At 49.0% G+C, this 20,835-nt stretch overlaps 7 protein-coding genes across 7 annotated transcripts; 4 read left to right on the top strand and 3 right to left on the bottom strand.

The window, feature by feature from the left end:
- Window positions 1-93: 93 nt before the first annotated feature.
- PTR2_2 (Peptide transporter) lies at window positions 94-2,115 on the top strand (the record flags this gene model as incomplete). The annotated part of the gene is made up of 5 exons (XM_031153297.1): window positions 94-501; window positions 559-742; window positions 799-919; window positions 976-1,296; window positions 1,401-2,115. Coding segments are annotated over 5 exons (1,749 nt in total), but the record flags the coding sequence as incomplete, so codon positions are not given.
- Window positions 2,116-4,902: 2,787 nt separating this feature from the next.
- Window positions 4,903-5,894, bottom strand: nuo-31 (NADH-ubiquinone oxidoreductase 30.4 kDa subunit, mitochondrial; the record flags this gene model as incomplete). Its single annotated transcript, XM_031153296.1, is given in 3 exon segments — window positions 4,903-4,992; window positions 5,043-5,503; window positions 5,516-5,894. The coding sequence occupies 3 exon segments, from the start codon at window positions 5,892-5,894 to the stop codon at window positions 4,903-4,905; spliced, it is 930 nt and encodes a 309-aa protein (XP_031001642.1).
- A 473-nt stretch (window positions 5,895-6,367) lies between these two features.
- Window positions 6,368-11,688, top strand: MOT2 (General negative regulator of transcription subunit; the record flags this gene model as incomplete). Its single annotated transcript, XM_031153295.1, has 6 exons — window positions 6,368-6,411; window positions 6,501-6,567; window positions 6,625-6,737; window positions 6,785-8,829; window positions 9,116-9,223; window positions 9,416-11,688. 6 exons carry the CDS (start codon window positions 6,368-6,370, stop codon window positions 11,686-11,688), a joined length of 4,650 nt encoding a protein of 1,549 aa, XP_031001645.1.
- Window positions 11,689-12,311: 623 nt separating this feature from the next.
- Window positions 12,312-14,060, bottom strand: mch1 (putative transporter; the record flags this gene model as incomplete). The annotated part of the gene is made up of 2 exons (XM_031153294.1): window positions 12,312-13,018; window positions 13,067-14,060. 2 exons carry the CDS (start codon window positions 14,058-14,060, stop codon window positions 12,312-12,314), a joined length of 1,701 nt encoding a protein of 566 aa, XP_031001644.1.
- An 836-nt stretch (window positions 14,061-14,896) lies between these two features.
- On the top strand, window positions 14,897-16,859 carry vrtR2 (Transcription factor; the record flags this gene model as incomplete). The annotated part of the gene is made up of 3 exons (XM_031153293.1): window positions 14,897-15,970; window positions 16,021-16,304; window positions 16,355-16,859. 3 exons carry the CDS (start codon window positions 14,897-14,899, stop codon window positions 16,857-16,859), a joined length of 1,863 nt encoding a protein of 620 aa, XP_031001639.1.
- Window positions 16,860-17,238: 379 nt separating this feature from the next.
- dad3 (DASH complex subunit) lies at window positions 17,239-17,645 on the top strand (the record flags this gene model as incomplete). The annotated part of the gene is made up of 2 exons (XM_031153292.1): window positions 17,239-17,352; window positions 17,469-17,645. 2 exons carry the CDS (start codon window positions 17,239-17,241, stop codon window positions 17,643-17,645), a joined length of 291 nt encoding a protein of 96 aa, XP_031001638.1.
- Window positions 17,646-17,901: 256 nt separating this feature from the next.
- On the bottom strand, window positions 17,902-19,212 carry MRPS5 (37S ribosomal protein, mitochondrial; the record flags this gene model as incomplete). Its single annotated transcript, XM_031153291.1, has 2 exons — window positions 17,902-18,119; window positions 18,171-19,212. 2 exons carry the CDS (start codon window positions 19,210-19,212, stop codon window positions 17,902-17,904), a joined length of 1,260 nt encoding a protein of 419 aa, XP_031001641.1.
- Between the last annotated feature and the right edge of the window lie 1,623 nt (window positions 19,213-20,835).

Genomic DNA, 20,835 nt, shown 5'->3' with positions numbered 1-20,835 from the left:
TATATATATATATCTCCTCTCTGCATTCCCTGATTCATCTACACTCCTTGTCAACTTCAACCATTCGACGTTTCCATCCAGCCATCAATTACAATGGCTAATCACGTCCTTGAGGAGACGCAAGTCGTTGTCGGTTCAGAGGCCCCTCCTGCTTTTGCTGAAAAGGGACCTATGTTCCACGCCGATCCTTACAACCAACATGGCGCTGAAATAGATGATGCCACACCTGCGACCGAAGAGGAATTGAGCACTCTCCGCCGAGTTGCTGGATCCATCCCAATAACCGCATACCTGCTCTGCCTCGTCGAGTTTGCTGAGCGAGGTTCCTTCTACGGCGTCAAGCAAGTTTTCAGCAACTTCGTCAATCGACCTCTGCCCGCTGGAGGCAACGGTGGTGGAGCCCCTCCCAGAGGAACCCAACAGACTGCCGGTGCTTTAGGAAAAGGCACTGTCGTCGCTGCCGCTGTTGTGTCTTCGTTCTCCTTCCTCGTCTATGCACTGGTATGATCAGTCCCTCGACTCTTCTCCCTCCAAGCACTTGCTAACAAGGAATAATAGCCCATGTTTGGCGGGTGGCTCGCTGATGCCAAGTGGGGACGCTTCAGAACTATCTGTGTCGGTATTGCCATCTGCGGTATCGGTCACGTTGTTATGGTTATTGCTGCTATCCCTTCGGTACTCCGGGCTGGTAACGCATACGCCCCTTTCATGATCTCGGTATACATCTTGGCTATAGGTTCTGGTAAGTGCTACTTGTCTTTCGAAGGTTGCAGACGCCTTTGACTAACCTATGGTTAGCGCTCTTCAAACCCTGTATTTCCGTCGTTCTTCTTGATCAAAATCCACACAAGAAGCCAGTCACCACGACGCTTAAAACTGGCGAGAAGGTCGTTATCGATCCCGGAGCGACGACCGAAAGGTATGCATTTTCGACTCCCAGGTCCTGTCTTGGCAATACTAACTGGAAACTTATAGAATTATGCTTTGGTTCTACCTCCTCATTAATATCGGTGCATTTTTGGGGGTAGCTACTGCCTACCTTGCCAAGCTGGTCGCATTCTGGCCTGCCTTCCTAGTTCCTGGTATCATCTACTTCCTATTGCCCCCTCTTCTGTGGTATCTACACCCTCGATTGATCCTTCACAAACCGGGCGGAAGTGATTTGGGCAATATCTTCAAGATCCTCGGTATCTGTCTAAGACGAGGCGGCCTAAAGTCAATTGGTCGAAAGGGTTTCTTTAACCACGCCAAGCCTTCTGTAATTGCAGAGAGCAGCCACCCAATCTCCGTTCCCTGGTCCGACTTGTTCATCTCGGATGTCGAGAGAACTTTCCAGGCTTGTGGTATCTTCCTCTTCACCCCGATCTTTTTTATCAATGACGGGGGGTGGGCGGTGCCAGCGATGCCCTCTCAGTCATGCTGACAACAAACGGTGTACCGAACGACGTTATTTCGAACTTCAATCCTCTTGTCATTCTTCTGGGTGTACCACTCTTCAACTATGGCCTGTATCCTCTGCTTCGAAAGTACCGCATTAACTTCGGACCCATTATGAGAATGTTCCTTGGGATGTTGATTTGCTCGATTGGTTCAATTGGCTGGGCTATCATCACTCACTATGCTTACACTACTGGACCTTGCGGTGACCACGCCTCTAGTCTCACCTGTGTTGATGCTGATGGTGTCTCCCTTGTTTCACCCATCTCCATCTGGTGGACTGCTCTTCCCCTCTCCATCACCGCGCTTTGCGAGATTCTCGTCAACGTTACTGCTTATGGAATTGCCTACTCCCGTGCCCCTAAGAACATGAGAGGTCTTATCTCGGCCGTCAACTGCTTCATGTCCGCTATCCAGTACGCCATCAACTTGGCCACTGCACCTGCAATCAAAGATCCCCACATCGTCTGGGCCTTTGCTGGACCTTCCATCGTTGGTTTCGTCTCCGCCTGGGTGTTCTTATACATCTACAAGGACTTGGACCACGAAGAGTATGTCCTCAATGATGATTTGTATAACAACGAGACCGACGCGTCGACTCGTCAATTGAACAGGAACTCGGATGTGGAGCGTGAGAGCAAGGCTGTGGAGGCTGGTGTAGATGAGAAGAACTTGAGACAGTGAGTTTAGAGGGGCCGTGTTAATGGTCATGGTATTGAAGATGATGAAACAGATACACTGGCGTATAGATTTAGCTTGATACCAAAGTACTTAATGATAGTTGCCAAAACACCTTGCATTCTACTTGAAATTTGTGAAATTCCTATAGGCCTCAAAGATTCTCGCAGCCGGTTATTAGCCGCGCCAGAAGGTATAGTCATGTAGGCCTGGCTTGCACCCCCATACCATCTCACTCTGCATCGGTGGCTTCCCACTGCTTTCTCCAACCTCCAACCTCCAGGCGATTAAGTCATATATCGTTTTACGACCGTCTCCATAAACCAAGGAGACATGAAAAACGCGGCATAGTCCGTACAATTTATAATGTGCCAAGTAGCGTGGGACATACAATAAATAAGGATAAGTGTTGGGATAAGGGGCTGCATCCCGACCTTTCTAGTCATGCGATTTAGCGTAGCTTAGTTAGCGAAGAGGCCATCACCTCTTCGCGTCCCACACTTCCACTTTTAGATATTAACAAGAAGCATCATCAACCAGAATACCCAGAATCAAGTCTATACTACGTAGTAGAGAAGTGATCACGTATCAACACCTGTGATACCAACAATCGCCGCTTTTTATGTCAGCGGTTATAGGTAGTTGGCGGTTCTCTTACAGGGAAGGCTACCTACAGAAGTCAATAGATTTAGCATTTCGAATTCGAAACTTTTCCAACCAGCGTTATAAGTCCTATATTGTAGTATTTTACAGCATTCCTAGGTAGGTAGGTAGGTAGGTATAAAAGGACTGTTAATTATAAATAAACCCTTAGCTTACGCTCTTTATTACCTAAGCTTCCCTAAGGTACCTTATACTGGGCATGAAAAGCCGCACTTACGTATACGGAGTTCTCTTATCGGTCGAATTTGAATCATGTGTTACGTAGGTACCTGGCATACTATAAATTGTGTGCCGCGGCTTAGCTTTTCTCAGTCCACCGGTTACGTGCACGTGGAGACAGCTGTAAAACAGTACACTAAGGTAACCATGTTCCCTGCGCAATCTTTGGATTGGGGCCTTGACTACGTTATAGCTATGCTAGATGATGCATCTATATAGAAGTGGGAGTAAGAGGAGGCTGTGGGGGAGGGTGACATGTTGAATGCTATTTAGTTAGCTCAGGGGGAGAGGAGAGAGGATGTACGATTATGCGTTATAGTAAGAGAGGAAGTATGTTATAGTGATCATGAGTAGGGAAGTAAGATTACGCTCTACTACGATTACGCTTTATGTGAGGAGAAAAGTAGTAACAATTGCGCTATAGTAAGTGGGGAAACATAATAGATTGTTTAGTCTAGTAGTGTTTAACGCCGGGGGAGAGAGGCCATTGGCTTCTTAAAAGCCTCCCGAAGGGCATTAGGGCGTGAATAGCTAGGTAAGTTACAAGTGATATACACCAAGCCCAGAAGCCAAAACCCAGCCATATACGCGCCGAGCACGTGCCCATCTAGCCAATGTTCTCCGTCCGCCATGCGAAAGAAATATTTGTACAGTGAGTTTCGCAAAGGTAGTTTGTTGTAGCGAGAGCCAAGGTTATGAGCCCGGTCAGTGAATGGGGGAGCATGATAGAGGAAGTGAGAGAGGAAGCTTACATGCACCTGTGAGGGAGAGGTGTACAGAAACGCTCCTACCACTCCACTGTACCTTCCTAAACCAATTAGAATCGCCCCCTTACTCTACTATGACTTTTACTAGGCTTCTATCTCGCCTAGCGTAACAAGGAATGCTATCTCGGTTTTTTGAGCCCTCACTTCTAGCAAATAGGCTGAATTCGGGATACGCGGAGAAGGAGAAAGTAGACACTAGCGCTAGCAATAAGAGTTAAAGAAGAAAACTGAATTGCTAGAAGCTGATCACAGGCAGTATTGTGAAAGTGAGAGGTTGAAAGAAAACCCCAATCACATATGCGAGGAAATCGACAACCCTTTTTCACGATGGAATGTACAGTGGAATGTAAAGTTCATATCATGCCAAAAGAGTCTGAAGCCGTCGGGAACTGGTTGCTACCTAGGTAGGTAGTCGCAACTTTTTATAGTGATTAGTGGCTCTTTCCGTATTCCAATCCGAGTAATGACTTGTCCAGAGGTTATAAAAAAAACCTGTTGATAGAGAGTGCTAGCACAGTCCTGCGATATGCAACGAAAACGAAGCCTTTGGACTTTTAGGATAGAAAGTTAACGCAGTCGTGCAGTCCCATGGAAAGCATGAACTTCATGCGGAGGATGATATCACTGCATGGTTTGCATGAATCTTAGTAGGAAGCATAGGGGAAAATCTTTTGGAATTATAATGCAGGAATAAAGCGTGATGTGCCAGGGGAGAGAAGTCTTGACCTCAGTGTGCCCTTGCGACAGCTACCTAGCCCAATGTAAAATTTTGGCAATGCAAGGTTGTTGTCTATATCGCATGAATTATAGATTAAGACGATGAGATTTTCGTACTGAAAGGGCGAGAGAAAGGCGATTCACCAAAACAGAATAGGGAAAGTTGATTTAGACGTATTGCTCGAAAGTCATCTTTTCGGGCGATGAGTTACGAGAGCATGGGCAGTTACTTGAACATGACATAAAGGACTACTTTGAATCAGAGCGCCTCAATAGCATGTAATAACAATACAATCCGGGATTAAACCCATTGAGAGTATTAAAAGCACTGGAAAAGATCGCATGTCGCATGTTTATCGTCTTTAGATCTTTGGAAACTCGGCTTCGTATAAAACATTTATGTACAAGCATGACATGAAATCTATTTCTTTGGCTCTTCCTTCTTCTCTTCGGGTTTCGGCGTAGGCAGCTTGAAGGATTCGGGCTTTCTATCCACACCAGCCCCAACTTGCTGTAGGATGTCAGTATATAATCACCACTAATCCGAACAGTAAAACATACCTCCCATGCGGCTGAACCACCCTCAAAGTTCCGGAACGCTTGTGTCAGCTCCAATGGCTCCACAACAATCCTCTTCTTCTCTTCATCGTATCTGATTTCCGTGTACCCCGTCAAAGGGAAGTCCTTTCGTAATGGATGGCCGTCAAAGCCGTAGTCCGTCATGATACGTCGAAGGTCTGGATGTCCAACAAAGAATACTCCAAATAGATCATAAACCTCTCGTTCATACCAGTTTGCTCCATCGTACAGGCTCGTAATACTTGGGACTGGAGATGCCTCGTCCGCATATGTTTTGACCCGGATTCGGGAGTTGTGGCGCACACTCAGCATATTGTAGACGACTTCGAATCGCTGGTCTCGGGTGGGAAAGTCGACAGCAGTGATATCCGATACTTGAGTGAACTCCGCAGAAGTGTTGTCTGGAATCTTGTCAGCACCCTCTTCTGGCCGGATTGGAACAACTGGACACTTACATTTAAGAAATGAAAACACGGGGATTACTCCAGATGGAGAGATATAGATGACCAGCTCATCCTTCCACACAGAGAATTGCTGAATGTACTTTGGCATACAACCCATGAGCCATGATCCATACCGATGCAACTCCTCTGCCTTTACCGCATACTTGTCGGCGGGGTTAACCGGGGCTCGGCGAAGTCCTTCTGGAGGATCCGGATCTCTCTGGGCGTGTCGCAGGTTGGGGGTATCCTGAGAGACTACAACCCGAGCAGCTTGAGAAGAAGTGAAGGCGCGAGTATAGGTGTTGCTCTCGCTGCGGCGAATGAAGACATTCCTGGTGGCACTGAAGGCCGAGCCCAGCGCGCGACGATTAGCCACCCTCATTGCCGTCATGGGGTTGTGAGAGGTGGTGGATGTGGCGCAATTGCAGAGACAAATACAATGGATGTTCGAACTCAAGGCTCTTGAGGTCAAGCTCATCTTCATCTTGCTCGTTAATTCGCCTCGTGTCCATCGTCATTGGTCGACGTCCAGCCCTAGCCGCATCCGTGTTAGCGTCCGTTTATGATTTCCTGGTTCACCCTTTCCTATTCTCTCGACTCTCCTACTTCTTCACGTCGCCCATCATTTCTTGCAGTCCCCTCCTTCTTCTCTGTACACCACCACCGCATAAACCGTCCGCGCCCGCCCTCGTGCATGCATCTATAGAGGCGAAACGTCCCTATCATTTACATATAATTCACATTCCCTCTTCCGACGCGCCGTCTCAAGCATTTTCAGGCGCGCCATTCCTAGCCTTTGCATTAGACGTCACACCCTTCCCCAGACCGCCTCAGCGCATCTCTGAACCTCTCCAAACGCCCAAGATGGCGCCCCAAGATATGTTCATCGATGAGGAGGATGATACCTGGTAAGTCTTCTACCTCTTTACCCTCGTCTTGAGCTTCCTAGAGCTTACATCCGTTCATCTCGAGCCCTTATTAACCATGTGTACAACAGCCCCCTCTGCGTAGAAGAGTTCGATCTTTCCGACAAGAACTTTCGACCATGCCCCTGCGGGTACCAGGTACGCATCTTTGCCCCGCAGATCTTGACATTGCGCAATTTTTGACACTTGCCACAGGTCTGCCAGTTTTGTTTCAACAATATCAAGAATAATATGAACGGCCTATGCCCTGCATGTCGAAGACCCTATGACGAGAAGACAATAGAATGGAAGGTGGTCACACCCGAAGAGTATGTCCTTTCGTCCAGGTCCTTGCTTTGTACTGACTGTCCAAAAGGGTAGCACAGTTCAAGGCGAACATTCAAAAGAACGCAAAAAAGAAGGCCGAACAACGACAAAAAGAGGCACAAAAGCGAGAGGTCGAGAGTCTAAACCGAAAACATCTTTCAGGCCTCCGAGTTGTGCAGAAAAACCTGGTTTACGTAACGGGGCTGAATCCTACTTCTGGTAAAGATTCACTTTTGGATTCCCTCAGAGGCCCGTCGTACTTTGGCCAATATGGAGATGTCATTAAGGTCGCAGTCACCAACAAGACTAGACCGACCGATGCATCCAATGTGGGCGTTTATGTTACCTTTTCGACGAAAGAGGAGGCACAACGATGTATAGCTGCAATAAACAACTCACAAAACAACGACCGAACGCTGCGGGCATCTTTAGGGACTACGAAATACTGCTCGGCATACCTTAGGAACGAGACTTGCACCAATAAGAACTGTATGTTCCTTCACGAACCTGGCGACAATGATGATAGTTATTCTCGACAAGATTTATCTTCAATTAACAGCGTTAATACACAACGACCTCTCCCTCCCACTGCCTCTTCCTCACGCCAAGCACCTTTACAGCATATGCAACCCGTAGCTGCTGCGGCGCAGCCTATGCATAGAGAATCGAGTAAGGATGGATCGGACAGCGGTGATGGCTCGGCTCTACCGTCTTCTGCAAGCTGGGCAAACAAAGGCATGCAACAACGCAGCCGAAGAGGAAGCCACGCCACAAGTGGTGCTGCTTCAAGTCCGGCAGCCTCGCAAGCAATGCCTGCGACAGCTGAGGTTATGGAGGAGCCAACTCCTGTTGAGGAAGCCGTACCTGAACCTTCAAATCCTGTCCTGGCATCGGAAACTGAATCGCCATCACCGCGACCGCACAAGAACCAAGAGTTCGCGGAACTCTTGCTAGCGATCACATCACTTCCATCCATACAGACCATCTCGATCCCAGAACTACCATTCCCGCCACTGTTCGATACCAACGGTGGCGCAAAACGTAGGGCTATGCGAGAGCAAAATGAGGAGGAAGCGAGACTTAATATTGAACAAGAATCACTGTCAGACATCCGCTCTACCGCAGAACCATTGGAAGAAGAGGAACCTGAAAGTGGTAGTTTGCAACTTGGTGGGGAGCCGGAGGATAGTGGACGTGAGATCCCGCAAGGCTTTCAAAGACGCCCCAGTGCCCAACTCCCAATCCAACGAACCAACAACGGCCCCGGGGCTGCAGGTCTAGCCTTTCCTCGTAACCTCAGCAATCTCAGCTCAATAAACGGCCGCACCTTGACACTCCAGCAAAGAGACTTGCTGCTGAACAATCAAAATCCTTCATCTAGTTTTGCAGACCAGTTCTCTCCTGGAATGGCAGGTCAGTCAAATCAAAGCGCTGGGCTGTTCCAGCAACAAGGTCACAACAGACAGTCAAGCCGATTTAACTTCTCAAACGAAAATCCATCGTTACCGTCCATCAAACCATCAGCCAATCCGAAATTGATGGCACAACAATCATCAATGATGCCATCCGTGAATCACACCCAAAGCAGTCAATTCTACGGCGGTTCCATGCCGCCTCCACCTGGTCTGAAATCAGCAGGAACCCCTCCTGCTGGGTTTGGTCAAAATCACGCATTTGGTGGTTCAATGGGCGGTGCTTCGGCTTTCAATAGGGTGCCAAAAGGCAACGAGAACGAAATGCTGCAGGATATTTTTCGAGGCCGTGGTAATGTTGGGAGTGGGCAGTCTCATGATACAGGCAAGCGTGAGTTTATGTTTCCTTCTTTTCTTCAACAGTACCCATCTGCCTCCTCCACTCCAGCTCCTGCTTCAGGCCTGGCATCGCTCTATGGTTCTCAGCCTGGAGCTTTCCATGACTACAGTCAAAAGCAGAAGAAGAAGGGAAAGAAGCACAGACATGCTAACACTTCCTCCTCTGGAGGGGGTGGCCTAGTCGATCTTGCGGACCCGAGTATCTTACAGGCGAGAATGCAACACCAACAACAGAGCAATGCCGGAGTCGGGCCGGGCGGACTGTTTGGATCTCAGGCTCAAGGTGGGTACAATTCGAACATGATGTATGGTGGTGCGGGATACCCCAGGTGGTGATATCGAGAAAGGGCGTTACACAGGGCTGGGCTATTGTAGATATTGCTTTTCATTGCGGGTTGCGCGGGCAAACCCCATTTCAGGCGTTGCATGGCTTCATATGCATTCTTGTTTTAGCGAGCATAGGAAAGGCTCCAAGATGGAAGCTTAGGCTCTGGCGTCAATTTGCGATTGGACACTGGGGGTGTCAAGGGATTGCTCTCCTTATTTATTTGTTTAATGTTTGGGCGCAGACATGCTGGCAGGCATGACGAAAGGTCGCATCGGGAACTCCATCATCGTCTTCATCGGGACCCTCTTTCTTGTACGTTATAGTCCCCGAACCCTTGCCGTGGCGGCAGGTCAATATAGCATTCTCACATATTTTGTGCCATCAGTAGTATCTCCTGAGTTCGAAGACGATGATGGACCTGTGATGTGACAATGTATTATAGTCAGGCCCTGTGTATCAGTCGGTGGTTGGAGGTTCTCACTATTGCATTATTGGAATATCCACTTTGAAGATACATCGAGCTGACTTTCTTTTGCCATAGAAGACCCAAGCCTCGACGAAGCAACTTCAGCAGAAGTCGATGCTCTAGTCGCCGATGATACGACCGATGATTACGGATCCTACCCAAATGTTTTGGATGCATCACGGTCGTCAACACCATCTGTACCTCCTGGGTTCCTCCCTCAACATCGCCTGTCGAATTTCCATGAAGCGCCTGCAAAAATTCCATCACGTATTCTTGCCACGTCTGCTCCATTTGTTCCACCGTCTACGACACCTCTCGCAAGTGTTGCAATCCCGGAAAGCTCTGCACCTGCAGCATCTCAAGCGAAACAAGAGCTGAGACAGCTCGCCACACAGAAGGGCTTGACGAAGGAAATCGCATCTCAATCCTCTCAGCCAGCTGTTCAAGCCGAAGAATATCCAGCTTTGGGGAGTGAGAAGGCGAAAGTTCCATTGACGCCAACGCCCACGCCCAGCAAGATAAATCTAAAGCCAGCATTTACCACCACCAGTAAGAAACAGTTGTCGATAACCCTGGCGACTGCTCAGACACCTTCCAAAAGTGATAGACGCGCTACACCTCTTAGTGTCGTAGTACCTTCAAAGGTCCCAACTAAGACACCTACAGATGTGCCTGCTCACGCTCCTTCCGGGGCGGGATTTCCACCGCTACCTCCTAGCACTCCATCTGCCTCTTCGACCCAGTCGCCTGCCACAAGAAATGCTTCAAAACCCCAACGAATTGCGTCCACTGTGAAGTCAGATACTCCAACCGCTGGAAGCGCTACGCCATTTTCCATGACATCAAACTTTCCACCACAACTGCCATCGTCTCGTCAACCAAGTCTTGCATCAATGTCCAGACATGAACGTCCTGGCACGCCCACAAGCGAGATGATATCAGACAACGCATCAATCACATCTACTTCCATGTCAAGAGCAAACTCTCCCCCACCATCCAAGATTGGTTCTGCTCCGGTTAAAACAACCACGAGAAGCGCGCGAAAGAAACAGGTTGAGCAGAAAAAGAAGGACAGGCTTGATATGGAGGTAGCTGCTGCCGAACAGGAGCCTAAGGTTGAGGAAGTTGGCCCAATCATGGGAAGGAAGAGAAAGCAGAAAAAAGATCGGATTATCTCCAGCGCTGCAGGAGGTTCTACACCTGCGGCCAGCCGGCCGCCATCGCCTAGCCCTGTAGATACTGCATCCACATCAGCAGAGCAGATCTCCAAAGCCTCACCTATTGAACAGACTCACAGTCAAGACCAGCAGTCTTCGGTCGAACCCGAGATTGCTAAACCGTCACGAGGGCATGACGCGAAGACCAAGGGCAAAGCCAAGAGTCGAACCTCGGCATCTGTAACAAATACAACACCAGAGCCTGTACCTGCGCCTCCACCAGCCGAAGTCGAAGAAGAAGGAATCACTACCTACAAACCCATTCCAACTCCAGCCTCAGTGCTACATGAACTTACTGCTTCCGGCGAGATCTCAGACACTGCTCAACTTGCAATTTTGAAGGAAAAGCCCGGAACAAACGCCCGATCCCATCACGACGTGGAAGTCCAGGCCCAAGGCCAAAAATTGACCATTACTACGGAAGACCGAGCAGCCTTATTTGCGGGCAAACCAGTTCGGAAGAATGGTGACGGCCCAACTCGCATTCTGCTCACTCCCAATGGAGATTATGTACGCAACCTCACCGCCGAAGAAGAGGATCGGTACTTGCAGCTTCAGGCTCGCCTTGCCGAAGAAGCAGGAGCCACGGCTTTCGTATCCACCAAACACAACGCCAACAATGGCTTCACGCTTATTGGAGGTCGCGCAGTTCCCAATGGCCCCCCATCCTTCTTCCCTGCTCCAGCCGGCACCGTATCCCCACTTGATCCTGTCAGCAAGATCCAGCGTGACGAGGCACTCAGCTATATCAACCAATACGTCCTGCCCTCACTATCCACCAACTCTCAACTCGAGAAGGCCTTGAACGCCAATGCTTTGGATGCGGAGTTGACTCGCTCTACCGACAGCGCTGGCTTTCCATCGTGGAGCACTCACCAACACGGTGACACCAATGGTGATGCGCATGATCAGGCAGGTATATTAGCCAATGGCCTTGACAGCATGACGGCGCATTTCGCAGTCGGCAGAGACGGCGACAGCGGTCGACCTCTGGGCAATGTATCGCTGCTGAGCCTTCCAGAAGCAGAGACCGCAATGCAAGCGGCAAGGAAGGAGGCGGAGATCATTGAGAAGAAGCTTATTGCTTTAGTAAGGAAGAACAAGCGCATGTTGCTTGGTTCCGGACATTGAGCCCGGGGAACGGAATTGATTGATGAATCCTCTCACGAATCTGCATACGTTTTTTATTACTGCCTTTCGTTTTCGGCGACATCCTGTATTATGTATGATTCTGTATGATAGTGATGACTACTATTGGATACTTTGATCATGAGGATCGAAGCTTAAGGATTAGGGAGGGTTATTATTGTTGCCTCTAAAGGGCGGGCGTTAATGCTTAAGCGGAAGTGTAGGAAGCCCAGACAGAGTTTTATAGCGATAGCACTCAACTCCAGCGTTGTGACATAGACCTCACTCAATAGAATAAATAAGCCTATGCCAAATATTGGGATGTATCATATAAACCGTTTGAATTCCTTCCTTCTAACTTGACCGTCCTCGCGCTTGTTCTTCCCTTATCTCCATCTGAACGTGAGTAGAAAGAGTACTGGGTTAAAAGGGGGACTAGTGACTGCAAATGTGGAATATGGGAACCAGGAAAATCGAGTCGAGTCGAGTATCGGACTATAGAGCCCCTTACCGGGCGCAGTGGTAATATGACAGATACTCAGAAGAGAGGGGATATTTGAGTAATGATTTGATTTGCACTATTATGTACACTAAAAGGTATGCAGTATCCATATACCACACAGTCTTTACACTGCAATTCCCCTCCTACTCCACCCATCCCTCCCCTTCCACGCATACACCAAAAGCGCACACCCGATCCACACACTCGCCGCCATGCCCCAAAAAGTACTCGCGTAGCACCTCTTCCCATAGCACAACACGTCCTCCGCATCATCCTGGCTATATGAAGGAATCGTCGCAGCCCACTGATAAACATTAGAATACACAACTCCCCACACCGTAGCTCCCAATGCAGGAACCATAGCCACGATGCCCCAATTCGTACCAAAGTTCTCGACGCCCCAGATCACGGTGATTATCAAGGGGGTGAGGCTGAATATCGCGCCGTAGCCCGAGCCGATGAGCGTAGACACGATCCAGAAGCGCTCGCCGTGGTTCTGGATAGCGCCCGAGGCGAGAATCACTTCGCCGAGGGAGAGTAGGAGGGCCGTGCCGAGGAGGAACGCTATGCGGGAGATGGCGAAGGGTTTGTGGAGCGGGCGTGGGGGCAGCGAGGAGAGCGAGTTAGAGACGGAGCCGTAGTGGTGGCGTACCGTTGTCGGGGCGAGGAGGTCGGTTAGGGATCCGAAGAGAATACGTGCTATGGTTGAGGTGATTGCTACGATGGAGACATGGGTGGCGGCTGAGGTTGGGATGCGGTTTGGGTCGCGGCCGGGAGGGTATAGGGTGCCAATTATGGTACCCAAGTTGGTGATGAATGCTTCCCCGGGGCCTAGAAATTGTTAGAATGAAGTAAGATTGTAAACCAGAAATAACGTACCGGAGATGAAGAAGAAGCTCGCAGCGAGGCACCACATGGTTTTGTCTTTCAGAAACCTACGGGTCTCCTCGTTCAAGAGCCAGGTCTTCTTCCGAGCCTCTTCCTCTTCCAGAGCTTTTGCCTCTTCAACTCGGCGAGCTTCTTCAGCCTCTTCGTCACCACTCTCAATAGAGCCATAACCCCTATCTTCTCCTCGTCTAAAGAACTCACTATCCTCCAGAAGACCGCTCCTCTCAAGCTCCTCCACAGCTTCATCGATCAACTCATCTTCATCTACAATCTTCAATGTAAATGTCCCAAGCAAGCCCACCACAACCAGCGTGATAGCCAAAAACAAGAAGAACTTGAACACATCTACATCACCCCTGGTCCCGTCGAACTTCCTCTCATATAAAATCCGACTCCCAACCTGGCTTTGCCACATCCCGGAGAGCCCGAACGCAGCAATGGGAGAAGCCAAGGCCAACCCTCTATACTTCCCCCGGCCAAAATTCTTCGCACAAGTAGTAACGGCACTGATATACATAGCCGTAGTCGCCAAGCCAATAATCACAAAAGCTACAACCATCACCCAAAGTGGCCAGCCCCTCTCATGTGTATATCCCATGATATCTTTCGCCCCACTCCTGTATGTCAACGCCGCAAGCAGATATCCAAGACCAAACATAACCGAGGCCGCAAATGATAGCGGCGCAGGTCCAACACGATCACAGAGATAACCAAATATCGGTACCGGTAGATAGAGAGCTAGTTCGGCTGCGATAATCACGATGTTGACCTGTAGCTGCGTGTACCGGAGTCGTTCCTGGAACAAGTGGCCATAGAGCGAATACGCGGTAATGGAACCCGCGCAGAGGCAGGACAGGATGGCGGAGGAGAAAGCCACATAGCGGGTTATGTCTCGTTGTCTGGATTGTGCTTTTCGGGCAATGGTCGAGGAGGAGATGGAGGAGTCATCATCGTTTGTGAGGAGGGGCGTCTGGGATGAGGCCATTGTCGGGTTGTTTGGACCGTACCTACTACCGTGGAGATGGCATAAGAAATGGATATGAATACCTATATGTACAAAAGAGTGAGTGAGTGGATGGTTTGGTGTTTACTTGAGTCTTGACAGCTCTCAGAGCACGACATCAGTGACGAGGACGAGCTGCTCCGCTGATGCAAGCGCGTCAGGGTTCAGGACCCCGCTTTTTCTTCACTCTGTGCTCGCACTCGCACTCGCACTCGCACTCGTACTGGCACCAGTACTCTTTCTCTCCTTCGTTTCATTTCACTCATTACTCATTACACATTGGAGTCTTGATTCACATCTCAGGTAATAGATGCATATAGAGGTAGTTGTGCTTGCTATTAATTGCTATCAACACCGACAGAAGATCCCGTGTGTGGATGATACAGATACAGCTACCAGCATTGAAATAATGCCATACCTTAGCTTTCAAATCTTCAGACATCTGGTTTGATTTGAAGGCATCGTGCATTTAGAGTTACATTTAAAGTTGAGAGAGGTGGCTGCGGACGATGGCACCGCAACGGTCCGGTCAACCCCACATAAAGCCGTTGGCGGTGCCTCGATAGCATGCTGGGGCGTGTAAAGAGAACGTCGCCGATGTGGGGGACCTTGCATGCCTTTTCGTGCAGGCTCAAGACCAATGCTGCAATATCATTCGATGCGTATTCATGCGTCGTACCATTCTGCCCTCAACTCCCCAACGACAACCCAATCCGTCCCCCGTCTCGTCAAGCGGCTCAAGCACCATTCGTTATACGTCTTGGTCGCCGACCAGTATCCCGAGTAGTATCCCGAGTAAAGCTCCCATTTCAGCCGCAATGGATTCAAATAACCCTCTAGAGACACCCGCCGGGCAAGAGCAAGGGCAGGCCGCTGTGAGCTCAGGCTCGGACCAGGGCTCCTCGCCAATCGACCCCAAGAACGTACAACAGAGCTCAGTCTCCCCCCAGAACAACGATCAGCTTAATAATAATAGCAAGGAACGGGAAAGGATCACTGTGCCCTCGGCCTGTGTGCCATGTCGGTCAAAGCACTTAAAGTGTGATGGCCTGAGCCCGTGCACAAGGTGTTCTTCCAACGGCTTCGAGTGTCTTTACGTGAGAAGTCGACGCGGTTTCAAGGGCCCGCGCAAGATCGGACTGCAGGGCAAGGCCTCATCTATACCGATACCGGGTGCGCCGCAAGCATGTCCCCTTATAACCCCACCAACTGCAACTTCAAGAGCCCCTTCAAATGTCCCGACTGGCCTGCCTACCCCACCAGACCACCACTTGCTATCAGGTAATACGGATTTGCAGATATTTGAAGTGAACCCAGATCTAGCTACATACAGTCCAAGACCGCTTTCCTCTGGCTTGGACCTTCGAGAAAGATGTATCGAAGCCTTCTTCTACCACTTTTGGCCAACGCATCCCTTCATGCTTCCTCGGGCAAACTTTATGGCCCTGAGGAGGGAGAGGCCAGTTGATCAGCTGGAAGCTGCAATGCGATATGTCGGCTCATGTTATGTTTCACAAGCACCGACCACAGCCCTAGAAGCAGAGGCTGAACGCTCTGTCTATAATGCCGACTATGTCAACGATGCTTTCAGGGTCCAGGCCATGTTGATTCTTGCAATTGGTCTCGATGGAAATACCCAGCAGGAGAAAGCGCTGCAGATCCTCACCGATGCTGAGGATATCGCTTTGGATATTGGCATGAATAAACGCAGCTTTGCTTTTCTAAACTCAAACGGTTCGCCAGTATTAGAAGAGAGCTGGCGCCGAACTTATTGGGAGCTATTCCTCATCGATGGCATGATCGCTGGGGTTCATCAGAAGAGCTTTTTTCGAATGAAGGATGTTATCGCCGATGTCCTCTTACCATGCGAAGAATGCGAATATATCTCTGGGGTATGCAAATTTAATCCCTTCTGAAGAATGGCGTGCTAACGTAAGTAAAGGTTATTCCTCAAGCACGCTCAGTTGGGGATTTTGAAGACGAATCATTTGACGGTAAAGACTTCAGCTTCTCTTCATATGCTTACAGGCTGGCCGCAATTCGAAATCTTGGCAGGATTCTCACCGTAAAACTGAGTGGTGCCCCACTAGATTCACCAGCTGTGCATAGACTTGATGCTCATCTGGTCAACTGGAGACTCCATCTACCGGAACCAAAGAGGACTTGTATAAGTAAAGATGGGGTGCTCGATGAGATGTTGTTTCAGGCTCACATGATTACAGCAGCGTTAGTATTAAAGCCTCTTGGTTGAGGACCTTGAACTGACTGTAGAACAGAACAACTGTCCAGCTTCATAGAGAGCTTTCTGAACTGGATTCCAGTGTAGCCAAAGATGTCACATCATGCGCGCCTCATAAAGAAATTGTCCCAGGGGAATCATACAATGTACACGCTGCGAAGACTGTTCAAGCCGCGCAAGACATATCTAAGCTTATCGCGATTCCGGTTCCTTTGCTTAAGCACACGCATTTCTTCACCTGCGTCGTTACACTTGGATCGATTGTGCATCTGTCCTGCTGGTCATTACTCATGCCGCTCACCCATGATGACGATCTCAGACAGCAGCTCCGTCTCAACACAGGAGCTTTGAAGACCCTGTGGCAAGTCTGGCCTTCTGCGGGTAGAGCCTTTCGGCAGGTCAAAGGAGTAGCACAGGACATCTTCGCGGCTAAGAAACAATTGGTGGAGAATGGATACTGGCCCACTCTTACTGATGAGGATGTCATGCAGAACATGATTCAGGACCAGAGTATTTTGGACGAGTTGCAAATTCCCGAATAATGTTCTTTTCTTGGGTTTCCGGTGTGGGCGGAGGGGTCGCGCGTGGCGTTTGTCCTTTGGATTGTTGGAGTGTTGGAGTGTAATACTATCCAAAAAGTGGGCAAAGGAATTTGGGAGTATCATCTGTTATATAACGAGACCTACGAAGTAAATCTTCATGCTAAAAGTCACTCATCATCATTGTCTTGTTTCCGATGGATTTTACAATGTCACGTGGAAGACCCCACCTCAAATTAACGCGACTCTCAAGGACAGACGCGTGCGTCAAACTTCCCAACGCCGTCCTCTCAAGAGCCCAAAATCCAACTAACATACTCCCCGGACTTGCCAAAGCTACAGAGCCACATCTGTGATAAATTGCCCTCAACTCTCTCTAATCATGGAGTCCACCGACTCTACAACCGCGTCCGCTACATCGCCCAACGAAGACCTCTCCCCGCTCGAACAAGACGTGCTAGATGAGTATGAGCGACTCGCAGAGAATATGAAAAAGGTACATACAATCCACATCCACGTCCAAATCCAACCCGCTGCTCCCTAAGCCCTCCTTCAATGAGATAGCGGATGTTGAATATGGAATGTATGTTAATAGGTAATGTGATGAATTAGTTTGCAAGCCTGCTCGATACGATGGCCGGTAAACCTACGGCGGAAATACTGGATGGGCTGAGGCAGTTGGAGAGGAAGACGAGCTTGGTGTTTACGCTTCTCAAGGCGAGTGTGTATAGCATTGTGTTGCAGCAGGAGATATATTCGGGGGATCAGGTTAGGGGGCAGGAGGGGTAGATGATGGGGCAGAGTGGCATATATGAAGGAAGAAGGCATGCAGGCTGGAAGACAGGGAGACCCCCCTACTGGGCCACGAAGCAACGAAGCACAGGAAACTACGGCGTTTGGAAGATACCCGGGATGATATGTATGTAAATAGAAGAGAGTTGGTGATTGCAGGACAACGAATTGTCTTGGCTGTGCTTCATGCTATATATACTGCGCCTGTCTATGCAACTCCTACTCATACACGAGTCTTTTCCAACTATACAATTTATACACGACCTGCATAATACACCTTCCGTACATCTACAAGCTTCTTCCCTCTCCCACGCGCGACCTCGTCTGGGATCCTCTGCTTCATCAATGCCTCGTATGTTGCCTTGACAGTGTTCATCTTGTTTCGGGAACGTGGGACTCTGGCGGCGAGGTCCTGGATACCGGCGGCGCGGGCCATTTCGAATATAAGGTGCTGGCAGCGCAGACCAAACCCTGGAACGTATTAGCTTCTATATGATGCTCTGTTGAGAAAAAGAGACGTACCTGGTGGTCTGGACATAAGCTTCACCTCAGCAGCAGAAACCTTCCCTTCCACTTCTCCATAGATCGTGCGCTCTTCATACCGCGGAATTGGTTGCATGTTTCGAATAGCTTGGATCCGTGCATTCATCATGGCATCTTCAAGTTCTTGTCCCTTTGCTTGTCCCAACCCCAATCTGCCATCCCCATTCCCAGCAATTGCAAGAATGTACATACTTTGGATCTTGCCCAAACGAGTTTGATTGACAACGCGATGTTTGACCAATATCTTCACATTGTATTTGAGAATTTGGTCTAAGCTCAAGCCCGTCTGTTTCCTTAGAAGATCGTATCTTCCGTCTGGATCTCTCGGATCTTCATCTTCACCCTTCGTCTCAGCCTCTGGATCTACAGCTGACTCGAAATTGCGAGGAATTCCTGGTGCAAGCATAGACTCGCTCTTCAAAGGGCCATTTGAACCTATCATGTCTGGAACCTCGTCCCATGATTTGAAAAGATCGAGTCGGTTTGGACGGAGCTTCTTGGCCTGCTCTGGATCTTGGCGATCGAAATCAATGGGCACTTCGTTCTCGTCCATAATCTTCATGAAATAGTCCTTGTGATGCTGGGCGTACTCCTCTGGCGTCATAAGCCTCTCCTTTGGATCAATAGGGCCCTCCCTCTTAATCTTCTTGTCTATCGTCGGCTGCATCTGACTGAAATCATCGAGGTAACTGAGACTCCCCCAGTCCGTACGTATCACACCCCGCTCGCTGAGGTCGTCGGGGTCGATTGCCTCTTCCGCAGCTTCGATAGCTTCCATTTGCGCAGGCGTGTACCTTTTAGCAAGAGCAGCCTTCTCTTCTGTGTCATAACGCTTGAAAAGATCTCGAGCTGCTGGCTTGGAGACAAGGCCCATATCGGAGGCTTTGATGCTGGCATATCTGGGCTTTCGTCTCTCGCAGAGGTTAGGGGATGAATGAAGGTTTCGACAGCGAATGCGAGGCCGTATTGTCGGTATCGAGGGGGCCGGGAAAAGACATCTTGCAGGTCTTGAGACACTCATCACTCTAGAGTATGAATGTTGTGTTGGCGCCGCTCAATGGCTCAATTTTGCTACTGCTGAACTTTTTTTGGATGCACGACGACGCGAGTTGAGGTGATCTAGCTATTGTGGCCTGACATCCCAGGTTACAAGTCTCGCGAGTTCCAGGCCAAGGTTTTATCAACAACCTTCAATCTCATGTATCTAGATTTTTACAAGGAGGAACACGTTCACACTCTCATTCTTGCAGATATACCTGGTAGGTATACTTGATAGTATCACATGCTCTTGCTCCTTCCTCATCGGTCTCCTGAAGTCGAAGACTAGACAACCTAGCGCCCTCTAAACCGCAGTCTCCAAATCCTTTAAACCATTTGCAATTGCATATATGGGCAAAGTTTATTCGTGTGTCATGTAATACCGCTACAAAATGTCATCCTAGGTGATGAATGCTTTGCGATGTGAGAGACAAATGCTTCGAGATGGGCTGAGATGCGTTCTTTTAGCTCAAGTTTGAATTTATGAAAAGCAAGCGCAAAACGCCCCCCAGATGCTACACCTGAAAGCATTGCAGGATCTTATTTTTGAATATCGCAGCGGAATTACGTTAGCTTTAAGTGTGAGATCTACTCCTTTCAAAGAAAACTTCAGCGGCCTTGCCAAGTGGCGTGGCCAGCCGCAGGCGGATCACCGCAATGACACCACGAAGGAACTAAATACAGACAAGAAGACTAAACGGGAATGTAAATGAACTGCGCAGTTTCTGCACTGATGGTTGATCATGAGTAAGGTAGGAACCATTTCATATTCTGTATGTCGAACAAAGTCCTCTGCTACTCCCAAGCACCTCGAATTGTGTTAGTGACCAAACCCATATCAATCTATATAATGTGAAAAGCGGCTAGCTTCATTTTTGTTATTTGGTACCCCCTAATTTGGCTTCAAGTAGTCTACCTAGAAAGTTTTAGATCAAGAGACACCATCTTCCCAAACGGACTAAGCCATACACTTACACATTCTGCTTCACGGCATCACGTCAGTTCTGAAATTTCAACACTGGTTCTTCGCACTCTATTGAATTTACCTACATGTTCCTCGAATGAGCTGTCCCATGCTCCATCAAGACCTTCATCACTCTAATTTCGAATATACCTCACAAGTCAGATGACGATATATAACAACTATATATCTACGATTCCCTCGTAGATAATCATCACTCCGGCGACCTTTCGAGTCATTGCTGGTGACAGTAGGCCACAACCCACATACCCACCATAACAACTATCCCAACACAGAGCCCATAACGATCAAAATACATTCAAATGTCATCTCAAAAGATAGTCCGATTGAGCACCTCCCAAGTCAGGCCAATGCTCTCGGAAACACAATCGGCGCAAACAGGAGGAAGTTTCGATTCTGGTAATTCCCTATTAAGCAAATCAGAATGTCAGGAATGGTTCAAAGTTTCCTCTGCAAGCAACTCCCCTTGTGAAACAAGCCTTCATATGCTGACTTCCGCGTCCATCAATAATGCTCTGGATTTGCTCACCAACAGATCTGGCCTCGATACGGCAGAGACTGTTGTGCGTCTCAGTAAGTGCGGGTAAAACGTACTATCTTCCAAGAAGCCCCCAAGTGTCCTTT

The sequence above is a fragment of the Lachnellula hyalina genome, assembly GCF_007821495.1.
Source record: "Lachnellula hyalina strain CBS 185.66 chromosome Unknown contig00223, whole genome shotgun sequence".
NCBI lineage: Eukaryota > Fungi > Ascomycota > Leotiomycetes > Helotiales > Lachnaceae > Lachnellula > Lachnellula hyalina.
The sequence above is the reverse complement of the archived record's forward strand: the minus strand, read 5'-3'. Positions and strand labels throughout refer to the sequence as shown.